The following is a 19,966-nucleotide window of genomic DNA, read 5'->3' on the forward strand; positions in this document are numbered from 1 at the left end:
GGAGGAGATGTTGGGCGGAGAATAGAGCTGGAGTGACAGAGGCTTCAGATCTACAGTCTCAGTTGAATATCAATTCAAACACTGATTTACTAGTAACCAGAGGAATGGGAAAGCTCCCGACGGGGTGCGAAACACGCGTTGGAGTGGGAGACACACGGCCGGCACACATACAGTAGTTTGTGTGCATATATTTATTCAGCACGTTTGCATATTAGTTGTACTTTAGCCTGCAAACCATTGATATTATTCACTATACATCTTTTAATATACGGTACATCCATTACTATATGTGGCTGTTTTGAGTCCCCAGTTTTTATGAGTGATACCTTCTCATTTTAATTAATAAAAATGTTCTTGTTTATATGAGACATCGTTTTGACTGCAAATCTGCACATTTGTTGTGTATACATTTATTATATACAGTTGCCGTCTTTATTACCATTAGCATGTTTTTATTGAGTTTTTTTTTCTATCTTTAGTCCCTTTAAATGATGTAATTCTTTTTGTAAAATAAAACAAACTTATGCGCAATGTACTGGTGCTATTCCAGCGATATCAGCGCTGGGTCTGCCAACGATTGTGTGACATTGTTATGCCACATCAGCACTGCAGTCTATCAATAGCTGCTGATGGGTTGCAGCGCTCACGCGTCAGAACAATGTCACTGACATCACTGGAACAGTGTCCTTGTGGCAGGTGAGTATAATGTGTTTTTTTTCTACATGGGGGACTACAGCATTTAACAAGGGATTGTCCGGGTAGTAGAACAACACTTTAAGGGCACAGACAGACGGCCGTATTTCTCATGCGAGGATCACATCGCAATCCTCGGACGGATCATCGGCTCTCCTGACCTGAGTGTGACAGCTGCATAGAAATACATCACGATGTACAGCTCAGGTCAGGAGAAGTGCCGGGCAGTCCATGCACTGCAATGTGATCCTCGCACGAGAAATACGTCAGTCTGTCTGCCTCCAGAGCCAGAACATAGCATAAACCTACACAATGGCCACTTCATCTGCAGTATTCTGCATGAGTACCTATAAAATTTGAATCAAGTGCCAAAATGTTGCTGACTTTTTTGGGCTCGTTCTATACCGTTTTTTTTCATCAGTATTAATAAATGTGGGCCAAAAAAGTGTCTAATAAGAAAATTGTCTTTGTTGCCCCTATCAACCAATCACAGCCATGCTTTCATTTATAAAAAGGGTATTGGGAAGTGAAAGCCGCATTGTCATTGGTTGCTATAGGCAACAAAGACAGTTTTTCCGTTGGACGGTTTTCATGAATCTCCCCTTAGTACAGGTATTCTTATATCCCTATACACTATGTATGATAAACATCTGGAGCCACTGTACATATGACAATGACAGAGAATATTATCAGCAATGTCATACAATAATAAAATCAGGATAGTTCTTTCTGCAACACCAATAATACATTAAAGTGAAATTCCCATATAGGCATCAACAGCGGAATACACTATAAGCCCCTGCTCTTCTGATGAAGCCAAATTAGGGGCGAAACATGTGAGTATGGGAGAAAGGATCTTGTGTTTTAGGTCTTAACCATTGTGGTGGCTGTCCCTGGCGTAAGTAAGATGGCGTGTACTGCCGACACTCCACCAACATAACTATTGAGGTACAGGGCTGTCAATTAGACAGCAATACTGAGAAATCCACACATTAGGGATGTAGACCACCAATTTTGTTTAAATAATTTAATTGGGGTACAATTTTTCTGTCCATTTGGACAATTGTATATGCTACAGCAGAATACAGTCAGTGTGGATGGCAGCCTGTATTCTGTGAATAAAAAGAGCATAAATGCTGTCACAAATCCATCGGCCTTCATCTGTTTGATTCCTGACACTGCAAAACACATTGTCAGGGGATGTGCACAAGTTCTGTGTTTGCTGTAGACATTTCTGCATGAAAAGCGCGTCTCTTAGCAGGAAATATGCAGCGAAAAATATGTAATGATGCAAGGGAATACTTCAGTTTCTGGGCAAAACTGTGCAGCTAATACTTAATGCGTGCACGCACCTTAAGACCTCATTCAGACGTCCGTTTTTCTCACTTATAAGAAAAATGAACAAATTATTTTGATCAGAGTGTGGTCCAAATGTCATCAGTTTTTCTCGTACGTGGAAAATAGTTTCTCCACCTTCTCCTATGTGACAGTTTGTGAAAATTGGACCACACTCGGATGGCATCTGTGTGCAGTCCGTTTTTTTTCTTTTTTCACATATTCATAGACTTGCATTACCGATTTTGATCCGACCCTTGGATCAAAATCAGACATATTTTCCGTAGATGGGTCGGGCCAAGATCACGGACATGTAAATGGCCCCATAGACTATCACAGGTATGAGTGCTATCCGTAAAAAAAATAGGGATAGTACTCGTACGCAAAAATTGGCCATGTGAATGAGCCCTAATACTGTATGTACCACCAGGTTGAAAGAAAATCTGAATACACGTGTGCCAAATCATACTGGTGTGACTATACCTTTCATTAGTAAACTTTTTCTAGTTCTCATATCTAGAAATGTAGTGTATCCCTCGGTAATGCCAATGTATAGTGCCGTAGATTAGGGAGATGAGTGACTACACCCCAGACATACGTTTTACTTTCTCTGTTCTCTTTTCCAGTCATACTCCATCCCTGTGTATGGTTGTGGCCATCCAGCATTAGTCCATCATGACTACTGAGGTGCAGATTGGCCCTTGGAAACCCCACAGGCCGCGGGGGCCAATTGCCGCTTTATACAGCAGCCCAGGACCTAAGTACGCATTACCGGGAAACACAGGTAAATTCCTGCAGTGTAAATGGGTGATTTATAAGATCAGGCCAAGAAGACATAGGGCCACGTTTATCAATGTATTTTGCCTTTTTACCCATTGTACTCCACAATAATGTCTTATTTGCTGTGTGACATATATGTTAACCATTTGTATCAACATGTACAAGTTAGTTTGCAAAAGTGGAGTGAAAAGCAGGCATGACTTATAGGGTTTGGGGGGATAAATTTTTATTTCATCATAGACTTGCAGTCATCTAAAAATACAAAAACAGTTGTTACTCACCCTCCCCAGGTCCAGAGATGCATTTCCAGCATTTCCCCAGTCTTTATTTACAAGCTGCAGCGGTGACAATATGGCTTCAATGCACAAGACCACTGTAACCAATCACTAGGCTCAGCAACTCAACCATTGTAGACGCACAAGCCACTGAGCCCAATGATTGACTGTCGGGGTCATGGAAGCTGTTATTGTGTAGTTATACATTGTTTATATCTGGTAATCCATACAGCCGACAATAGCTGATCGCTGAGGGTGCCGGGCTTCAGACTCGCACTGTATGACCCATCCGAGGATATATCATCAATATCATAGTGGACAACCCCTTTAACTTTTTGTAAATGTGGGCAATGCCCTGGACCTGCTGAAGCACTAGGTCTTCAATTTGTATAGGTTGTTATTAGTGATGAGCGAATATGTTCTGTTAACCCTTTCGGCGAGCATGCTCGGGTGCTCGCCGAGTATCTTCAGCGGTGCTCTGGGGTTATGTTTTCGACACTCCGTGCTCTTGATTTGCGACTGTTTGACAACTATAATACAAGTGAGGAATGCCTAAGGCCCGGGGCCTAGAGGAATCATTACCATAAAGTTATATTATAAGATTTCACATCAAAACCATTAATATGAGGCATACAGGTATGAATAGATTTACATTTCTATCACCTGTATGCCCAGTAATTATTAATAGGTTATATACATCCCAGGGGGTGACAGATTCCCTTTAAATTCCACCCAAAGGACTTCTATGACCTTATGGGAAGCAAAGTGTGAAAAATAAAAAAAATGCCACTGTCAATCCAAATTGCTGTTGCGAGCACTGCACCCCGTATAAAAAAAATAATAATGTCCGATATATAAAATGAATTGTTCCAGAATGGGGAACAAATTTTTTAAATTTTTTGAAAGTGGGAAAAACAGAGACTTCTTTCCCTTATATTCCCACCGATGTCCGCAAAAAAAAGAGAGCATATGAAATAAAAATAAAGCCCCATGTATCACAAAAAAAAAAGACACAAAAATTACTTGAATGTCCGAATAATCTCTTTAAACAGAACCTGTCACCAGGAATAATGCTATTAACTTGCAGCTATGCGGTTAATCTGCAGATTAATAGTCTTATTATTCTGCCCGGCGCCTGCACGCAGCCGAATGCAACAGGGAAAAAATTAATTTTATTCTCCCCACCAGCATTCGGTATTCAGTCATTGGGGCACTGCGGGTTCAGTCATCGCTCTGAGTATACAGAGTGGCCGCTGTAACCGCGCCCCCGGCCCTGAGTTAATGTAAGTATATGCTACTGCTCCATTCACACTGGAGAATTTGGGACCTTAGCTCTTGTGTCCAGGGGTTCCCAGCGGTCAGACCTCCATTGGTCACACATTTATCACTTATCGCATGAGTAGATGATAAACGTATTTAGTTGGAAAACCTCCCTGTTCCTTGTCTTCAGCATGTTATGTGCCCCCTATTTTTACCCTACAGGCTTTGTACAGCATGATCCAAGTAAATATCGAGCACCGGCATACAGCTTTGGAAGTCGGCGCTTCAAGTTTGTTGATGACTGTTCTCCGGGCCCGGGGTACTTGGTGCCAGCTAACATCACCATGAGGGGAAAAGATGGCACACCTGCGTATTCTCTATATGGCAGACCCAGGGATCTCAATATGTTCAGGACTCCAGGACCAGGTACAGACTCTTCCACATGTAGTGATTCAGGGTTTGTACGGTAATGAGTTTAGGGAGGGGGAAAAAAAACACAAAAATAAGGTGCATGCGTACAATTTATGGTCGATTTTTTCCTGTCTGAGATGACATTGAGCATGCCATCTTTGCACTGCTGGTAAGCGTCCGACACAACAGTATAGGTCAGATGGAAAAGTGTCCTGGACAGCTTGATAGTGGCAACTACATATATGCCTACTACATGGTACTTATCATCTGCAGCCCTAGTATAGCTTTTACTGCGGTCACTCGGCAGTTATATATTAGGTCATGTGATATTACTTATGCCAGGTATATTAGGCGTTTTATGCCTTACTCAATAGGTGCTGGCTTAGTGGGAAAGGGGATGCCTCACATTGTACTAAAATTTTGCGCCAAATTTGGTCTAATGTACACTAGCCTAGAAGTGGCCTAAAGTTAGACAGGAGTGATTAATAACGTGTCGTCTAGTGGGAGCCATGTTATGTGTTTGGTGCAGTTAGTCAAATTTTAGGCCATTTTGACACTATTAGTAAATGTGCCCCATTGTTCATTTTTGTCACAGCCACACTACCTCTCATCTGCTTGCAGAACTTTGTGATAAATGTCTTTGGCTACAGAATACAATGTTCTTGTAGGGTACTATATGATTTCTACTTTAGGGGAGGTTGTACAAGATTAAAAAAGAAAAGGTGTCTGAATGGGACTGACCTGCAATACCAGACGTGGCCCATAAACATGAGTGGCACTCTCTCTGGACATTAAGCAAAACTTTTTTTTCTTGGCAGCACATGTTCTAAAATGGCAAAAGAAAAAGTACTTGCCTCTTTAATCCCTTGCCGATTTAGCACAGATTATCGGGTGGTCCCACGCTGGTCTATGTTTACAGGCTTCCAGCCCTAACATCCTGCACTAGCACATGACCATGGTCGTCAATCAGGGACCTCACTGTCACGTTCTGCCCTATTGGTGACGCCAATAGTACAACATGTGACTATTGAGGCCACTAAATGGCTGCTAGTTACATGCTGGTGTGGCATGTCATCGCTGGCTGCCAAATCATCTGTGCTGGATTGACGGATGGAATTTAAGAGACTAGTGCTGCATATTTTAGTATTTTTGAAAATTTTATGGTCCTTTTATTTAACCGCTTCGACAACCATTTTAAGCGAAATCTGTACATCCACCCTATACTCAACCTCAACTATGTCAGCAGTATACCTTAGGCCTCCTTCACACGTCCGTATAAAACACCTATGCGAGAAACTGGTACCAGTGTCAGTATTTTCCATCAGTGTGTCATCCGGGTGTCCGTTTTTACCATTGGTGTGTCAATGTTTTCTATCAGTATGTCATCAGTGTGTCATCAGTGTTTTTCCGGTATGGATAAAGACAGAAAGAAATTACAAAGCTTCTCCTATACTTTGCAACGATAAACACATACAGCACAGGGATGCCATCTGTGTGTGCTGTACGTGTTTTTCACGGACCCATAGACTTTTATTGGCCCTTGTCATCCATGCTGCCAGAAAAAAACAGACATGTCCATGTGTTAGGCACGGACACACGGTGCATGCAAAAACACAGACATGTGCATAGCACCATAGGTTATAATGGGTACATGTGGTATCTGTGAAAAAAAACTGACACCACATGTACTGGAAACATGGACGTATGGAGGAGGCCTTAGGAAGAGCTTCAGCATATGCTACATAAATTTGACGTATATACCAGCAGCTTTTACTGGCGTATATACCAAATGTAGGACCCCCGCACAGTGAGCACTAAGCCTACGGCATACAGCCAGGGAGCACTTGGTATGGGATGAGCGCTAATGATGCATGAACCTGGTCAGATAAGGGGTTATCCGAGCACGCTCCAGTCCTAACAGAGTATCTTCAGCGTGTTTGCGTTTGTGGATCCTGATCACACAAATCGACTGAGGAACATTATTTAGCATTAATATATCTACAAAAAAGAGGTGAGTTGGAATAGAAAGCGCAGGATTGTTTTGGTTTATTCTCAATGTTATCATATTAACACTTATATCTGTGTCTCCACATAGGCAGCTACTCTCCTGAGCGCGCCGGCAAGTCTGCCTATCGATCAGCACCAATTTATTCATTAGGCGCAAGAACCAAGACATTCAACAATGACCAAACCCCAGGTAAACATGCACCAACATCTCTGTCTTATCAAGTCACAGTTTGTGCGAAATAGAAAACTGATATATACTTTGTATTCACATTTCTTGGTTATGCTCGAGTAAAGGGGGAGCGTCATTCCTTGAAATGTGGCAATAGCGAATGTAGTGAAACCTTGTCATATCGCCCGAATCATAAGCAGCATACGTTCTGGGCCGCCTAATGTAGCCTGAATCACTGCAGCATAAGTCTAGGCAGGCTGCGCCATTACAGATTGTGCTGTGACATTTCAGAAAAAATATAGCCTAAAGAGGAGGAGTACATTGTATGGTAAAATGAATTGGCATTGGAAAGTATAACTAGTCTTGCACAACACAAGCCCTCAAATGTTATGGCTCTTGGAAGAAGGAGAAGGAAGATGTAAACATAAAAAGGAAACTGGCGGCGGAGACAAAGGGCTGAGTCCTAGAATGACTGTGTATAAAGCTCTACAATCCCACAAAATCAGAGAAATATTGTACGTTTTGGCTAGTTTAAATACTACCATGATCATATTTATGTGCAAATTCAGCTATGGCCGTGTACAGACAATAAATCCCAATAGGCTATAACACTCAGGAAACTTTTTGTTACTGTTGTTTCAGTAACTATAAGACGTTTCCATCTTTTTCTATATACTTTAGATTGTCTCTATAAGATGGCGTACATATGGTAATTCTAGGTGAGCACAGGTCACGTGTTGTCTCTCTCCAGGTCCAGCGGCATACCTGCTTCCATCAGTGCTAGGACCAAGAATTGTTAATAGATCATCAGCACCAAACTACTCCATGACTGGAAGGAGCAAAATCGGAAGCTTCCATGAAGATCTGCAAAAAGTGAGCATCTGTCCTATTAACACATAGCAATCAGGTTTCAGTTAACCCATGCTAGCATCGTTCTCTGGCATTGTCTTTCTTTTAGACACCGGGTCCAGGAACATATCGTGTGATTGATCCAATAACATACAAATACAAACCTCCTCAATACAGTATGACCGCCAGGAACTCCCTGCCTGGAGATACCACACAGAAGCCAGGACCTGGGGCCTACAGTCCTGAGAAGGTAACAATGAAAATCCAGATTCATTTACATTACTTGTGGCATTTTCCAGCTATCACTTTAAAGACATGGAAGGGGCCACGGTGGTAGTGCGAGCGCTGCAGGCTCTTCAGTGTGTACATCGTGGCACCTGCCTATATGCCATATACTATTACTTTTCCTAGCTATTGTAACACGGTTCTATTTACTCTGATGGGACAGGGCTGTAATATCCTGCAGCGCCATTACTAAGTAAACATTAAAGGCGCTGCACTAATCGCACAAATAGTGCCACCCTTTCAAATAACTCATCGGTGGGGGTGCCAGGTGTCAGTTCTCCACTTATCTGATAATGTCAACCTATTCTATGGCTACGTCATAAGCTTGTTTTTAAGGAGAAGTTCCTAAAAGTGCTTGTCCATCACTAAATAAAAGTCTTTCCATGTTTGAGTCCATTGCAAAAATGTCATAACAGGGTGAGAGAACGGCTTTACTGCAGTTTAATAAACCAGTGATCCTAACCCAAGCCTGTTTTGGTCATTTCTCTCTAGGTTGTGTTGTCCCGGCCTCAAGCACCTAACTTTTCTTTTGGAATCCGACACTCGGAATACGTTGCTCCCTTGATTGTGGAGGTAGCAGATTAACAAGTGGATGAATACCGGACCAGCAGGGACCTACCTTCATAACCAGTGGGGGACAATGGCCATAAAAATATAGTCACTTCAGATGGAAACTTATTGGTCTGTTTATACTGTGGTGTAGGGTCGCTGGGGATGTAATTATAGAAACATAAAAATATTTTGCTGGTGAAGTTGTAATGGTTAAAGCAAAAGACATAAAAATTATTCAGGAGTATGGATAATACACTTTAGAAATAGACTAAAGCAGGCCATGCGAATTGGTTAACACAGATTTTATTTTTACAATCCTATGGAGTTTGCCATGGATTAGAACCTGTCTTTGTGTCTGCTGGAAATGAGTGATGTCTGGCAGACATTTATCTGTATCCTTCTATTGAGATATCATGCACGTCTTGAGAGGTTCAATACATGTCTATGGTGTCATGTGAAAGAACATCTATCTTATATGTGGCCAATCAAAGGTGAGTGACAATCTCAGCTTTCCTAGGACCGCTGCTTTCACGATAATTCAGCAGTCTAAACAGGCTTATAATCACTTGATGAATGAGCAAAGCACTTGTTCATCGGGTAAAATGATTTTTAAGCTTGCTTAAAAAAAAAAAAATCATCATTCTCGGCAGCACATTGTAAACTGGACGTGTGCTGCTGAAAACAATGACAGCCAATATGTACAGAATGATCTATTACTTATCGTTCTGTGCACATCAGAAGCTCGGCCTGTGTAAACAAGTTATTCAACCACCACTGATCACCAAACATGATCACCAGTCGTTTAACACTACAAGTTGTGTAGTATAAATGCACCTTTAAGGGGTTCTCCAGGAATGTAATAAAATGGCCCCCCATCACATAATTCATGAGGCAGCTCGTTCTAGTCACGTGTCAGGATAGGCTGTAATATGAGGAAACACAGCTCCCAAGACCTGTGTCTAAACTGACAGAGGCGCTGTACCGTAAACAAACATACATCGTGAGCTGAGGAGACGTGTGTGTGACAGTGGAAGAAATACATCTTCAGGTATATGTGGTTATGATTCTGCTTCTGTCAAGTTGAGACACACGTCTCAGGAGCCTAGTTTCTTCAGACTACAGCCTGTCCTGACAAGGATGGACTGCCGTTTGAATTCTGTGCCTGAAGCCATTTTATCACATACTTGGAGAACCCTTTTAAGTGAATTATCAACCTACTATATGTCAGATTGTGCACGTCCATTAAAATGAATCCCATTTATATGACTTCCGATTTAGCATAGCCACAAAAGTTAAGAACCGAGAAATCTTTTTTTTTTTTAAGCTAAAGCCAGTGTTGTATGCATTGAGACAAAAAAATAGAGGATAAACTTGCTGGCGGACACTAATGGCAACGTTTTATGTCCGGAATGAAGAAATGATTGGGCAGGTTGAAATCCAACATTCACAGCACTTTTTCCCTATCTGCCATCGAGGGAGAATCATAAAAGCCCTGTACACATTAGAAAGTCAGTGGTCCTGCTAAAATTGTCAGGTTTAGCAGACATCTAGTGTGTATGGTCACACTTAGGATTATAAAACAGTGCATTTCATAGGGAAGGTTGTCTATGCTTTTTAGTAAATCTTATATACACTTTTCTATATCCGTCTGATAATTAATGATGGATTTACAGCAATATCTGTAGGAACTGTTCAAATCAATGAATTGTAAATCTTTCCGGTGTAATTAAATTAAGAGATTGCACTGCCAGATAAGACCCTCAATTAGTGCAACATCCAAAGTCTACATTTTCAGGGAGCGTGTAATAACCCATGTACTGCTGCATCTGGTTATCTTCTAACATTCCCAGAACCTTTTAGAGTGCCAAAGGCCATCTTTTCACTTTGGTTGTCTTCCTAAATTTTCCACGACATCACTGTGTCTATATCTCATGTAATCAATGTGCCAATATTAAATCTGAACTTCTCAACCCTGTACTGGATGTGTTCAATCGTTACTTGTCCCTATAACATTACAAAGAAGGCACAGGATGGTCTATAAACACATGTGGAAGTCAATATGTTGGCAATAGTTTAGGTTGCCCAAAACTGATTGTTATATAAGCTCCAGAAATATTCATTCCATTGATATACATAAAGTGTTTTACCAAGAAAAAAATGAAATGGTGAAGTGATCATTTATATTTTCATGGCTCTCTTCAATTCTGGCTGCATGAAGTTGAGTTCAAGTTTTTTGGCTATTGCTCTCCGTCACGTTCTTCCACTTGTGAGTGTGGTGACGAACAATTCGCAGACCACGTTGGCTTTGGACCACAAGCAGCACACTAGTCCAAGTGCCCAGTTCACTTTTCCACAAGTCGGTGCTCAAATGTCTCTTCATCATAGCATATAGGTCCGGCACGATATAAAGGCTCCTGTTCTTCATACCAACGCGCAACGTCAAAATCCGGGAAGAAGAAGGAGATTTCTCTGCAGGCAGACTCCATTGAGTCTATTTCAGGGAAAAATAATATGGAAAATCAGAATACAAATGAGGTGGCAAGTAAAGGAAAAGTAAAAACATGGAAGAATATTTTGTCCACCATTTAACACAGTGCCATTTTTAGGTCTACAATTCTATTTTTTAACACCTCTTTCTAGGGTAAAATGAAAAAATTCTGACTGACTGCAGTGTCCGCTATTCAGAAACAAAAAATATATTTTTAAAGGGGATCTACTATCAGTTTCATACTGTTCAAACCACAGGCAGTGTGAAATCCTGACGGGCTCACTTATGTTTTACTCCGAAATGCTACAATGATCTAGAGAAATCGTTTGGGCTGGCCACAGGGAGAAGAGGCTCTCCTCCAACTTCTCCCAGCCTCAATTGACTTGAGTGACAGGTTTCTCCCCAGAAGCAAATATGGAACTACCTGTCAATCAAGTCAAGTTAGACGAACACTTCTCCATGATGCCAAACTTGTTTTAACAATTGTTAAAAATTGACTTTTCTGTAAGTATTGTTTTCCAATTCTGCTCCCATAAATCCCAGTGGTTCCTCCCGCTTTCTGACTTAGGAAAGGGATTTGGTGCCCTCTGCTCTCACAAATGGTAAAGGCAACAGAAGTCAAACCTCCCACCAAACGTTAAAGTGGTTTTCCCTTTTAAGGACATTTATCCACAGCATTACTAACAAATGTATGATCGCTAGGGGCGGAGACCCTACAATCAGTAGGAAGGATACTAAGTCCCCATTATTCATCTTCATGCAAGTTGACGTGGAACTATACACGTTATAGGAGATTGTAGTTACATTTTCTAGAATACTGGCTCAATGCAAATCTAAGCTACAGTCTTACCTGAGCCATGAGTTGTGTTACGTGTGTCCGTCAATCCCAAATGACCTCGGATAGTTTCAGGTGCTGTAATCCGGGCCCTGAACACTTTTGTTGGACCCATCATTTTCCTCCACAGTTGAACTGCATCTTCATGAGCAAGTATATATGCACGCATAGGGCCACTGCCACAATAAAGGAATTTAAATAAAACTGGAGAGTTCAAGAAACTCTTTACAAATTCGTCGGATCCTACATGGGCAATATTATCAATTTATGGAGTTTTACCAGAAGTTCAATGGCAACATATGGATCGGGATCAAATCTACTTAAAGGGAATCTGTCAGTAGAATCATTCCTCCTAAGCAATTTAAATGGGAATGAAAGGTGAATTAACTGATACCTTGTTATTTGCGATCCGATGACATAGCAAAGAAATCCATCTTTTCCTTAATATGTAAATGAGGTGTTAAAAGTAATCTGTCAGTAAGATCAACCCTCCTATGCAGCCTATATGGATGGGCATGCAGGTTATAGAAAGGTAAATAAAATGATACCTTGATATCTGCAATCTGATGATGTTTTATTCCAAAGAAATCCATGTTTTTGTTAATATGTAAATGAGCTGTTAAGATCTATGGGCTAGACACAGATCTCCCTGAAAATCTGCCTCCAGAAATTATTATAAATGAAAGGGGGCGTTACAAGTGTGAGACATGTAGATCAGGAGAGAAGACTGTCAGTTATTACATGTCTCACACTCGTAACAGCCCCTTTAATTTACAATATGCTCTGAAGGCAAATTCTCAGGGAGATCTATATACAGCCCTTAGATCTTAACAGCTCCTTTATTTATAAAAAAAACACTTGAATTTCTCAAGAATAAGACATCGGATAGCAAATATCAAGGTATCATTTTATTTAACTTTCTATGATCTACATGCCCATATAGATGGCTTAGGAGGGTTGATTCTACTAACCGATGCCCTTTAAGATCTCTGGGCACTGCAGGGCTGTGGAGTCGGTAAGCCAAACCTCCGACTCCTCAATTTCCCTGCTCCCGACTCCACAGCCCTGCCTCACTACTGAGCATGTACATAAAGTGCAGCTCAGATTCATCTCAACTAAAAGCCTAAATCCTTAGATCAGGAACAGAACAGACATTTATAGGACATTTCATAACTTTCCCAAATTCTGATGAAAAAATTTACAGCACATCCTGCCTTGTACTACTATACCAATTTATTATATATTTTAGGAGTCTGACCATTTTATACAGACTCCACCAAAATGGACACAGACTCGGACTCCACAGTCCTTCTGAGTGGGCACGTCATAGATCTCCTCGAGACCATAAAAATTAAGGTGGCTCGCAGCACTCCAATACTGGAAAATTACAAAGGGCACATAGGCACAAAAAGGACGCATCATCAAGAAAGTTCAATAGAAGACAGAGACCGCATCCAATTCAGGTGAAAAAAAAACGTCAAGGTGCCATTTATTCTGCCATAGATGCGAAATTTTGACCAGCCATATGTTTTTTTCAAGCATACGCTAGACAAAGACCTATGGCTGGTTGAAACATCGCATCTATGTCAGAATAAATGGAACCTTGAAGTTTTTTTCTTACCTGAATTGGACGCTGTCTTCTATAGAGCTCCCCGAGAGTCAGCTTCTAGAGCTTATTTTAATGCTTAGCAACGCTTCTGTATATAAATTGATCCTCTCGCTGCATGCAAGACGTTCATGAAATGTTGGGAGTGTGCAGATCACCACTGTCCTCGCTTCTGCGCAGTGTTACCCTACTATGGGCACAGGTTCAACTTCCTTCAGTGCAAGCACCGTCTAGCCTCACAAAAGGACATTGAAGCCAATGCTCATAGAAATGCAGAGGTGAGGTCAGTGGCAATCTGTGCATGTCCAAGATTTCATGACACCACAGATGCAGAAAAGGGGATCAATTTATATATATACACAGGTGTCGCCAAGCATTAAAATAATGCTTGGCGACACCTGAGGCAAACTCTTGGGAAGATCTTTGCCCCACCCAGAGATCTTAACAGCTAATTTACATATTGCAAATAAATTCATGTTTCTCTTAATAAGTCATCAACTTGTAGATATCCAGGTATCAGTTAGTTCAACTTTCTATGACCTACATGCATACATATTTTATACGTCCTGTTCTTACAGGAGGAGTTTAGAGCAAGTCTCCTTTTCACCAGAGGCAGGAACAATGACCGATATCACCTCTACTCAAAGCTGATAACACAGGACTTATCCCAATTAAAAGAGGCGATGTCACAGCTGACCCCGATCCCTTCCTTCACAATGACCTTTGCACAGGCTCATTTAATACAAAATATAGGGTCAGGATCCAACCATTGTAGCTAAAGTACATGCGTTGTTTCCTGAAATAATAGAAAGTTCAAAGTCTAAAAAAGCCCCAGTGGCCCCTGTGAAAACGGCAAGTTTTATTTTTAATACAGAATCTGACATGTACAAAAAAAAAAAGCACCAACATTTTTAAAAAATACATTTAACACAAAAACGTGATTTAAACAATAGGTAATTTTCTGATGACACATTCCTTTTAAGTATGTAATTCATTACAATTTTACCTGGACATGAACTCAACCAACCGTTGATAGAAGAAGCGTCCTACAAAGATAATTGAAATCAGTGTAAAAAAATAATAAAAACACAAGCATGAGTAATTGCTATAATAACCCACATGGGCACATTACATGCTTCCAGAAACATACTAGAATAAACAAAAAAAATAAAAAATTTGGGGGGCGATTCATCAAAGCTTTAAATCCAGAATAACCCCTTCACATCTGGACGACTTTCCGGGTTTCTTTTTCCTCCCCTTGTTCTAAGAGCCATAACTTTTTTATTTTTCCTTCCATATAGCCATTTTTGCGGGATGAGTTGTACTTTTGAATTACACTATTCACTCTACCATCTAGTGTACTGGAAACCGGGAAAAAAAATTCCAAGTGCGTTAAAAGTGCAATTGTTCAATTTTTTGTTGTTTTTATTTATACAGTAAAACTGACCTAACAATATGATTCTCCAAGTCAGTACGAGTATGCAGATACCAAACATGTATATGTTTTTTTTTTATTTAAGCTGTGAGAAAAAACTAGGAAATTTTTGCTTTTGTCGCCATTTTCTGAGACTCGTGATATTTTCATCTTTCGGGATATAGTGCTGTGTGGTGGCTCATTTGTGCCCTGAGGAGACGTTTTTTAATGATACCATTTTGGGGTAGATACGATGTTTTGATCGCCTCTCATTGCATTTTATTTCAATGATGCAGCAGCCATAAAAATGTAATTCTGGGGTTTCGATTTTTTTTTCGTTATGCAGTTTACCGATTGGATTAATTTGCTTTATATTTTGATAGATCGGACATTTGTGAAAGTGGCGATACCAAATGGGTATTTTTTATTTGTTTTATTTTCTGTGGGGCAAAAGGGGTAAGATTTAAACTTGTGTATTTTTTTTTAATTTTATTTTTTTTTTAAATTAACTGCATTTAACCCCTTAAGCCCCGCGGGTGGTTTGCACGTTAATGACCGGGCCAATTTTTACAATTCTGACCACTGTCACATTATGAGGTAATTACTCTGGAACGCTTCAACGGATCCCCCTGATTCTGAGATTGTTTTTTCGTGACATATTGTACTTCATGATTGTGGAAAAATTTCTTCGATATCACTTGTGTTTATTTGTGAAAAAAACGGAAATTTGGCGAAAATTTTGAAAATTTTGCAATTTTCAAAATTTGAATTTTTAAGCCCTGAAATCAGAGCGATATGTCACACAAAAGAGTTAATAAATAACATTTCCCACATGTCTACTTTACATCAGCACAATTTTGGAACCAAAATTTTTTTTTGTTAGGGAGCTATAAGGGTTAAAAGTTGACCAGCGATTTCTCATTTTTCCAACAAAATTTACAAAACCATTTTTTTAGGGACCACATCACATTTGAAGTCACTTGGAGAGGTCTTTATGACAGAAAATACCCAAAAGTGACACCATTCTAAAAACTGCACCCCTCAAGGTGCTCAAAATCACATTCAAGAACTTTATTAACCCTTCAGGTGCTTCACAGGAATTTTTTGAATGTGGAAGAAAAAAATGAACATTTAACTTTTTTCACAAAAATGTTACTTTAGACCCAATTCTTTTTATTTTCACAGGGGTAACAAGAAAAAATGGACCCCAAAATTTGTTGTGCAATTTCCCCTGGGCACGCAGATACCCAATATTTGGGGAAAAAACACTGTTTGGGCGCACGGCAGGGCTCGGAAGGGAAGGAGCGCCATTTGACTTTTTGATTGTAAAATTTGCTTGAATAATTAGCGGACGCCATGTTGTGTTTGGAGAGCCCCTGTGTGCCCAAACTTTGGAGCTCCCCCACAAGTGACCCCATTTTGGAAACTAGACCCCCCAAGGCACCTTTATAGATGCATAGTGAGCACTTGGAACCCCCAGGTGCTTCACAAATTGATTCGTAAAAATGAAAAAGTGAAAAAAAAAACACTTTTTCATTTTTACGAATCAATTTGTGAAGCACCTGGGGGTTCCAAGTGCTCACTATGCATCTAGAAAGGTGCCTTGGGGGGTCTAGTTTCCAAAATGGGGTCACTTGTGGGGGAGCTCCAAAGTTTGGGCACAGAGGGGCTCTCCAAACGCAACGTGGTGTCCGCTAACAATTTGAGCCGATTTTCCATTCAATTTGTTAGCGGATATCATGTTGCATTTGGAGAGTCCCTGTGTGCCCAAACATTGGAGCTCCCCCACAAGTGACCCCATTTTGGAAACTAGACCCCCCAAGGCACCTATCTAGATTCATAGTGAGCACTTGGAACCCCAGGTGCTTCACAAATTGATTCATAAAAATGAAAAAGTGTTTTTTTTTTCACTTTTTCATTTTTACGAATCAATTTGTGAAGCACCTGGGGGGTTCCAAGTGCTCACTATGCATCTAGATAGGTGCCTTGGGGGTCTAGTTTCCAAAATGGGGTCACTTGTGGGGGAGCTCCAATGTTTGGGCACACAGGGGCTCTCCAAACGCAACATGGCGTCCGCTAACAATTTGAGCCGATTTTCCATTCAATTTGTTAGCGGACACCATGTCGCGTTTGGAGAGCCCGTGATGTGCCTAAACAGTGGAGCTCCCCCACAAGTGTCCCCATTTTGGAAACTATACCCCTCAAGGATTTTATTAAGGTGTATAGTGAACATTTTGAACCCAGAGGTACGGCACAGAATTTGTTTACATTAGGTCATCATATTGAATAAGTTGTCATTATTCTTGAGCGCAAGTGCTCGCTACTTGAGTTTGCATCGGGTACTCAGGTATGCACCATGTATAGCGTGTGCTCGAGTGACATGCTCGAGTCCCTGCTCCGCATGTTTCACGGTTATTAGACACCCAAAAAAAAACATGCGGGGATCGCTCGTGCATGGCAGGCAATCCCCGTAAAGTTTTTTGGCCACGAAGCATATGGGGCAGAGACTCGAGCATGTCACTCAAATACCCACGATACTCAATGCATACCAGAGCACCCGATGCAAACTCAAGTAGCGAGCACTTGCTCTCAACACTAGTCGCCATATCGTCATCTTTTTTTCTTACTTTTGAAAAAAATCCCAACCCCAGCCCTAACCCTAGCACAACCCTAGCCCTAGCACAACCCTAGCCCCAGCACAACCCTAGCCCCAGCACAACCCTAGCCCCAGCACAACCCTAGCCCCAGCACAACCCTAGCCCCAGCACAACCCTAGCCCCAGCACAACCCTAGCCCCAGCACAACCCTAGCCCCAGCACAACCCTAGCCCCAGCACAACCCTAGCCCCAGCACAACCCTAGCCCCAGCACAACCCTAGCCCCAGCACAACCCTAGCCCCAGCACAACCCTAGCCCCAGCACAACCCTAGCCCCAAACCCAGCCCTAACCCTAGCCCAATCCTAACCCAAGAGTTTATTTTTAACGCTGTTCCTTGTGCGGTATAAGTGATTAGACGACTTTATTCTTCGGGTCGGTGTGATTACAGCAATGCCAGAATCATATGGGGTTTTTATGACTGACAGCTGTCACACACTAAAAGACGCATTTTTTGTAAAATCTAGTTTTTGCATCGCCATATTTTGAGAGCTATAATTTTTCCAGATTTTGGCAGACAGTCATGTGATGGCTCGTTTTTTGAGGGATGACTTGACATTGTTATTGGTGCCATTTTCAGGCACGTGACATTTTTTGATCGCTTTCTATTCCGATTTTTGGGAGGCAGAATAAACAAAAACCAACAATTCAGGAATTGTTTTTTTTTTTTTTTTTAATTCTGTTCCACGTGTGGTAAAATTGATGAGGTATCTTTATTCTTCGGGTCAGTACGTTTACAGCGGTACCACATTTGTATCATTTTTCTATGTTTTGGCGCTTATACACAATAAAAGCTATTTTATAGAAAAAAATATTTTTTAGCATCGCTTTATTCTGAGAGCTATAACTTTTTTATTTTTCGGCTGATGGAGCTGTATGGCGGCTTGTTTTTTGCGGGACGAGATGACGTTTTCAGCGGTATCATTTTTATTTATATGCGTCTTTTTGATCGCGTGTTATTCCACTTTTTGTTTGGCGGTATGGTGATAAAGCATTGTTTTTTGCTTCGTTTTTTTTTTTTTTTTTTACCGTGTTCACTGAAGGGGTTAACTAATGGGACAGTTTTATAGGTCAGGTTGTTCCGGACGCGGCGATACCAAATATGTGTACTTTTATTGTTTTTTTTTTTTTTTTTTTTATAATAATATTTATTGATGGGTACATTATATTTTTATTTTTGGTGGATTATTTTTTTTATTTTTTTTTAATATTTTTGCAATTTTTTTTTTTATTTTTTTTTCCACTTTCACACAGTTTATACACTTTATTACTTTGTCCCACTCTGGGACTTTCACTTTTTTTTCTCTGATCGCCTGCATGGCACAGGAATGCAGCACCATCCCTATGCCATGCAAGCTGTCAGAAATGCAGTGTGTGAAGAAGATTGCTTGGAGATGCACTGCGCATGTCCAAGCAATCTTCCTGCTGTCTGGTGACCCGGATGTTGTCATGACGACATCGGGTCGTCATGGCAACACCCGGTAAGCCTTTGCAGACTGCGCTGGAAGCCGGAAGAGGAGGTGAGTATCGGCGATCACCTCCCCTTGCCCCCGCAATGCCGCGATCGACTTCGATCGCAGCATCGCGGGGGTTAATGTGCTGGGAGCGGTCCTGCACCGCTCCCTGCACATAGTACCGGGTGTCAGCTGTGACAATCAGCTGACACCCGGCGGCGATCGCGCCCGCACAGCCTGTGTGCGCGCGCGATCGCCATGACGTACTAATACGGATCTGGCTCTTAAGTCCCAGGGCACAGACGCGTATTAGTACGTCAGATGTTATTAAGGGGTTAATAGTCCCCGTAGGGGACGTAAAGCTGGGATCATCTGATCGCTTGTGCTATTCCTAGCAGAAATTACGATATCCTATGAACGCCGGCCACGGGTCGGCATCATAGGAGAATCATAATGACAGGCAAGGGGGTCAGATTCAGCAGAACCCTGTCTGTCATGACAACCCATCGGGGACCCACAATCACGTCACTGGCACGCCTGTGGGTGGAAGGAATGATGTGCTCCATGCTGGTACGTGTTAAATGCCGCTGTCAGTGATTAATTGATTAAATCAGCCATCATGTGCAGGGAAAAGTGCGGGCTCGGCGTGAGAGCTCGCATCAAAGACAGGGACATGACTTTTGACGTACATGTAAGTCAAAAGTCGTGAAGGGGTTAAAAAGTTGGAAACATTTTTGCTTAACAGCGAGTTACCCAAAAATGTAGCGACTTTTGTACTTTTACAATTTGATGTATACTGTAATTGCGATGTATTAAAAAAAAATATTTGTCCTTCTAGGGTCTATTTGAACATATGACATTTTTCCTTCAAATGAATGACGTCAACTATAGAGGGCTC

The 19,966-nt window shown here is 41.2% G+C and overlaps 2 protein-coding genes across 13 annotated transcripts in view; one reads left to right on the plus strand and one right to left on the minus strand.

Moving 5' to 3' along the window:
• Nucleotides 1–10,593, plus strand: part of CIMAP1B (ciliary microtubule associated protein 1B) — a 47,756-nt gene extending 37,163 nt beyond the window's left edge. For all 3 annotated transcript variants that reach the window (XM_073652602.1, XM_073652601.1, XM_073652603.1), the window contains exons 2-7: nucleotides 2,655–2,812; nucleotides 4,566–4,769; nucleotides 6,850–6,951; nucleotides 7,682–7,803; nucleotides 7,889–8,029; nucleotides 8,557–10,593. In XM_073652602.1, the coding sequence (XP_073508703.1) occupies nucleotides 2,704–2,812; nucleotides 4,566–4,769; nucleotides 6,850–6,951; nucleotides 7,682–7,803; nucleotides 7,889–8,029; nucleotides 8,557–8,649 (771 nt within the window). In that variant the 5' untranslated portion in view covers nucleotides 2,655–2,703 and the 3' untranslated portion in view covers nucleotides 8,650–10,593. The remainder of the gene's footprint in view (nucleotides 1–2,654; nucleotides 2,813–4,565; nucleotides 4,770–6,849; nucleotides 6,952–7,681; nucleotides 7,804–7,888; nucleotides 8,030–8,556) is intronic.
• NME6 (NME/NM23 nucleoside diphosphate kinase 6) overlaps nucleotides 6,783–19,966 on the minus strand; it is a 36,481-nt gene continuing 23,297 nt past the window's right edge. For all 10 annotated transcript variants that reach the window (XM_073652616.1, XM_073652611.1, XM_073652613.1 and 7 more), the window contains 3 exons: nucleotides 14,552–14,591; nucleotides 11,955–12,115; nucleotides 6,783–11,107 (listed from right to left, as the gene is read on the minus strand). In XM_073652616.1, the coding sequence (XP_073508717.1) occupies nucleotides 10,959–11,107; nucleotides 11,955–12,115; nucleotides 14,552–14,591 (350 nt within the window). In that variant the 3' untranslated portion in view covers nucleotides 6,783–10,958. The remainder of the gene's footprint in view (nucleotides 11,108–11,954; nucleotides 12,116–14,551; nucleotides 14,592–19,966) is intronic.

The sequence above is a fragment of the Phyllobates terribilis genome, unplaced genomic scaffold, assembly GCF_046119375.1.
Source record: "Phyllobates terribilis strain yellow unplaced genomic scaffold, ASM4611937v1 Scaffold_11__3_contigs__length_659146591, whole genome shotgun sequence".
NCBI classification, from domain to species: Eukaryota; Metazoa; Chordata; class Amphibia; order Anura; family Dendrobatidae; genus Phyllobates; species Phyllobates terribilis.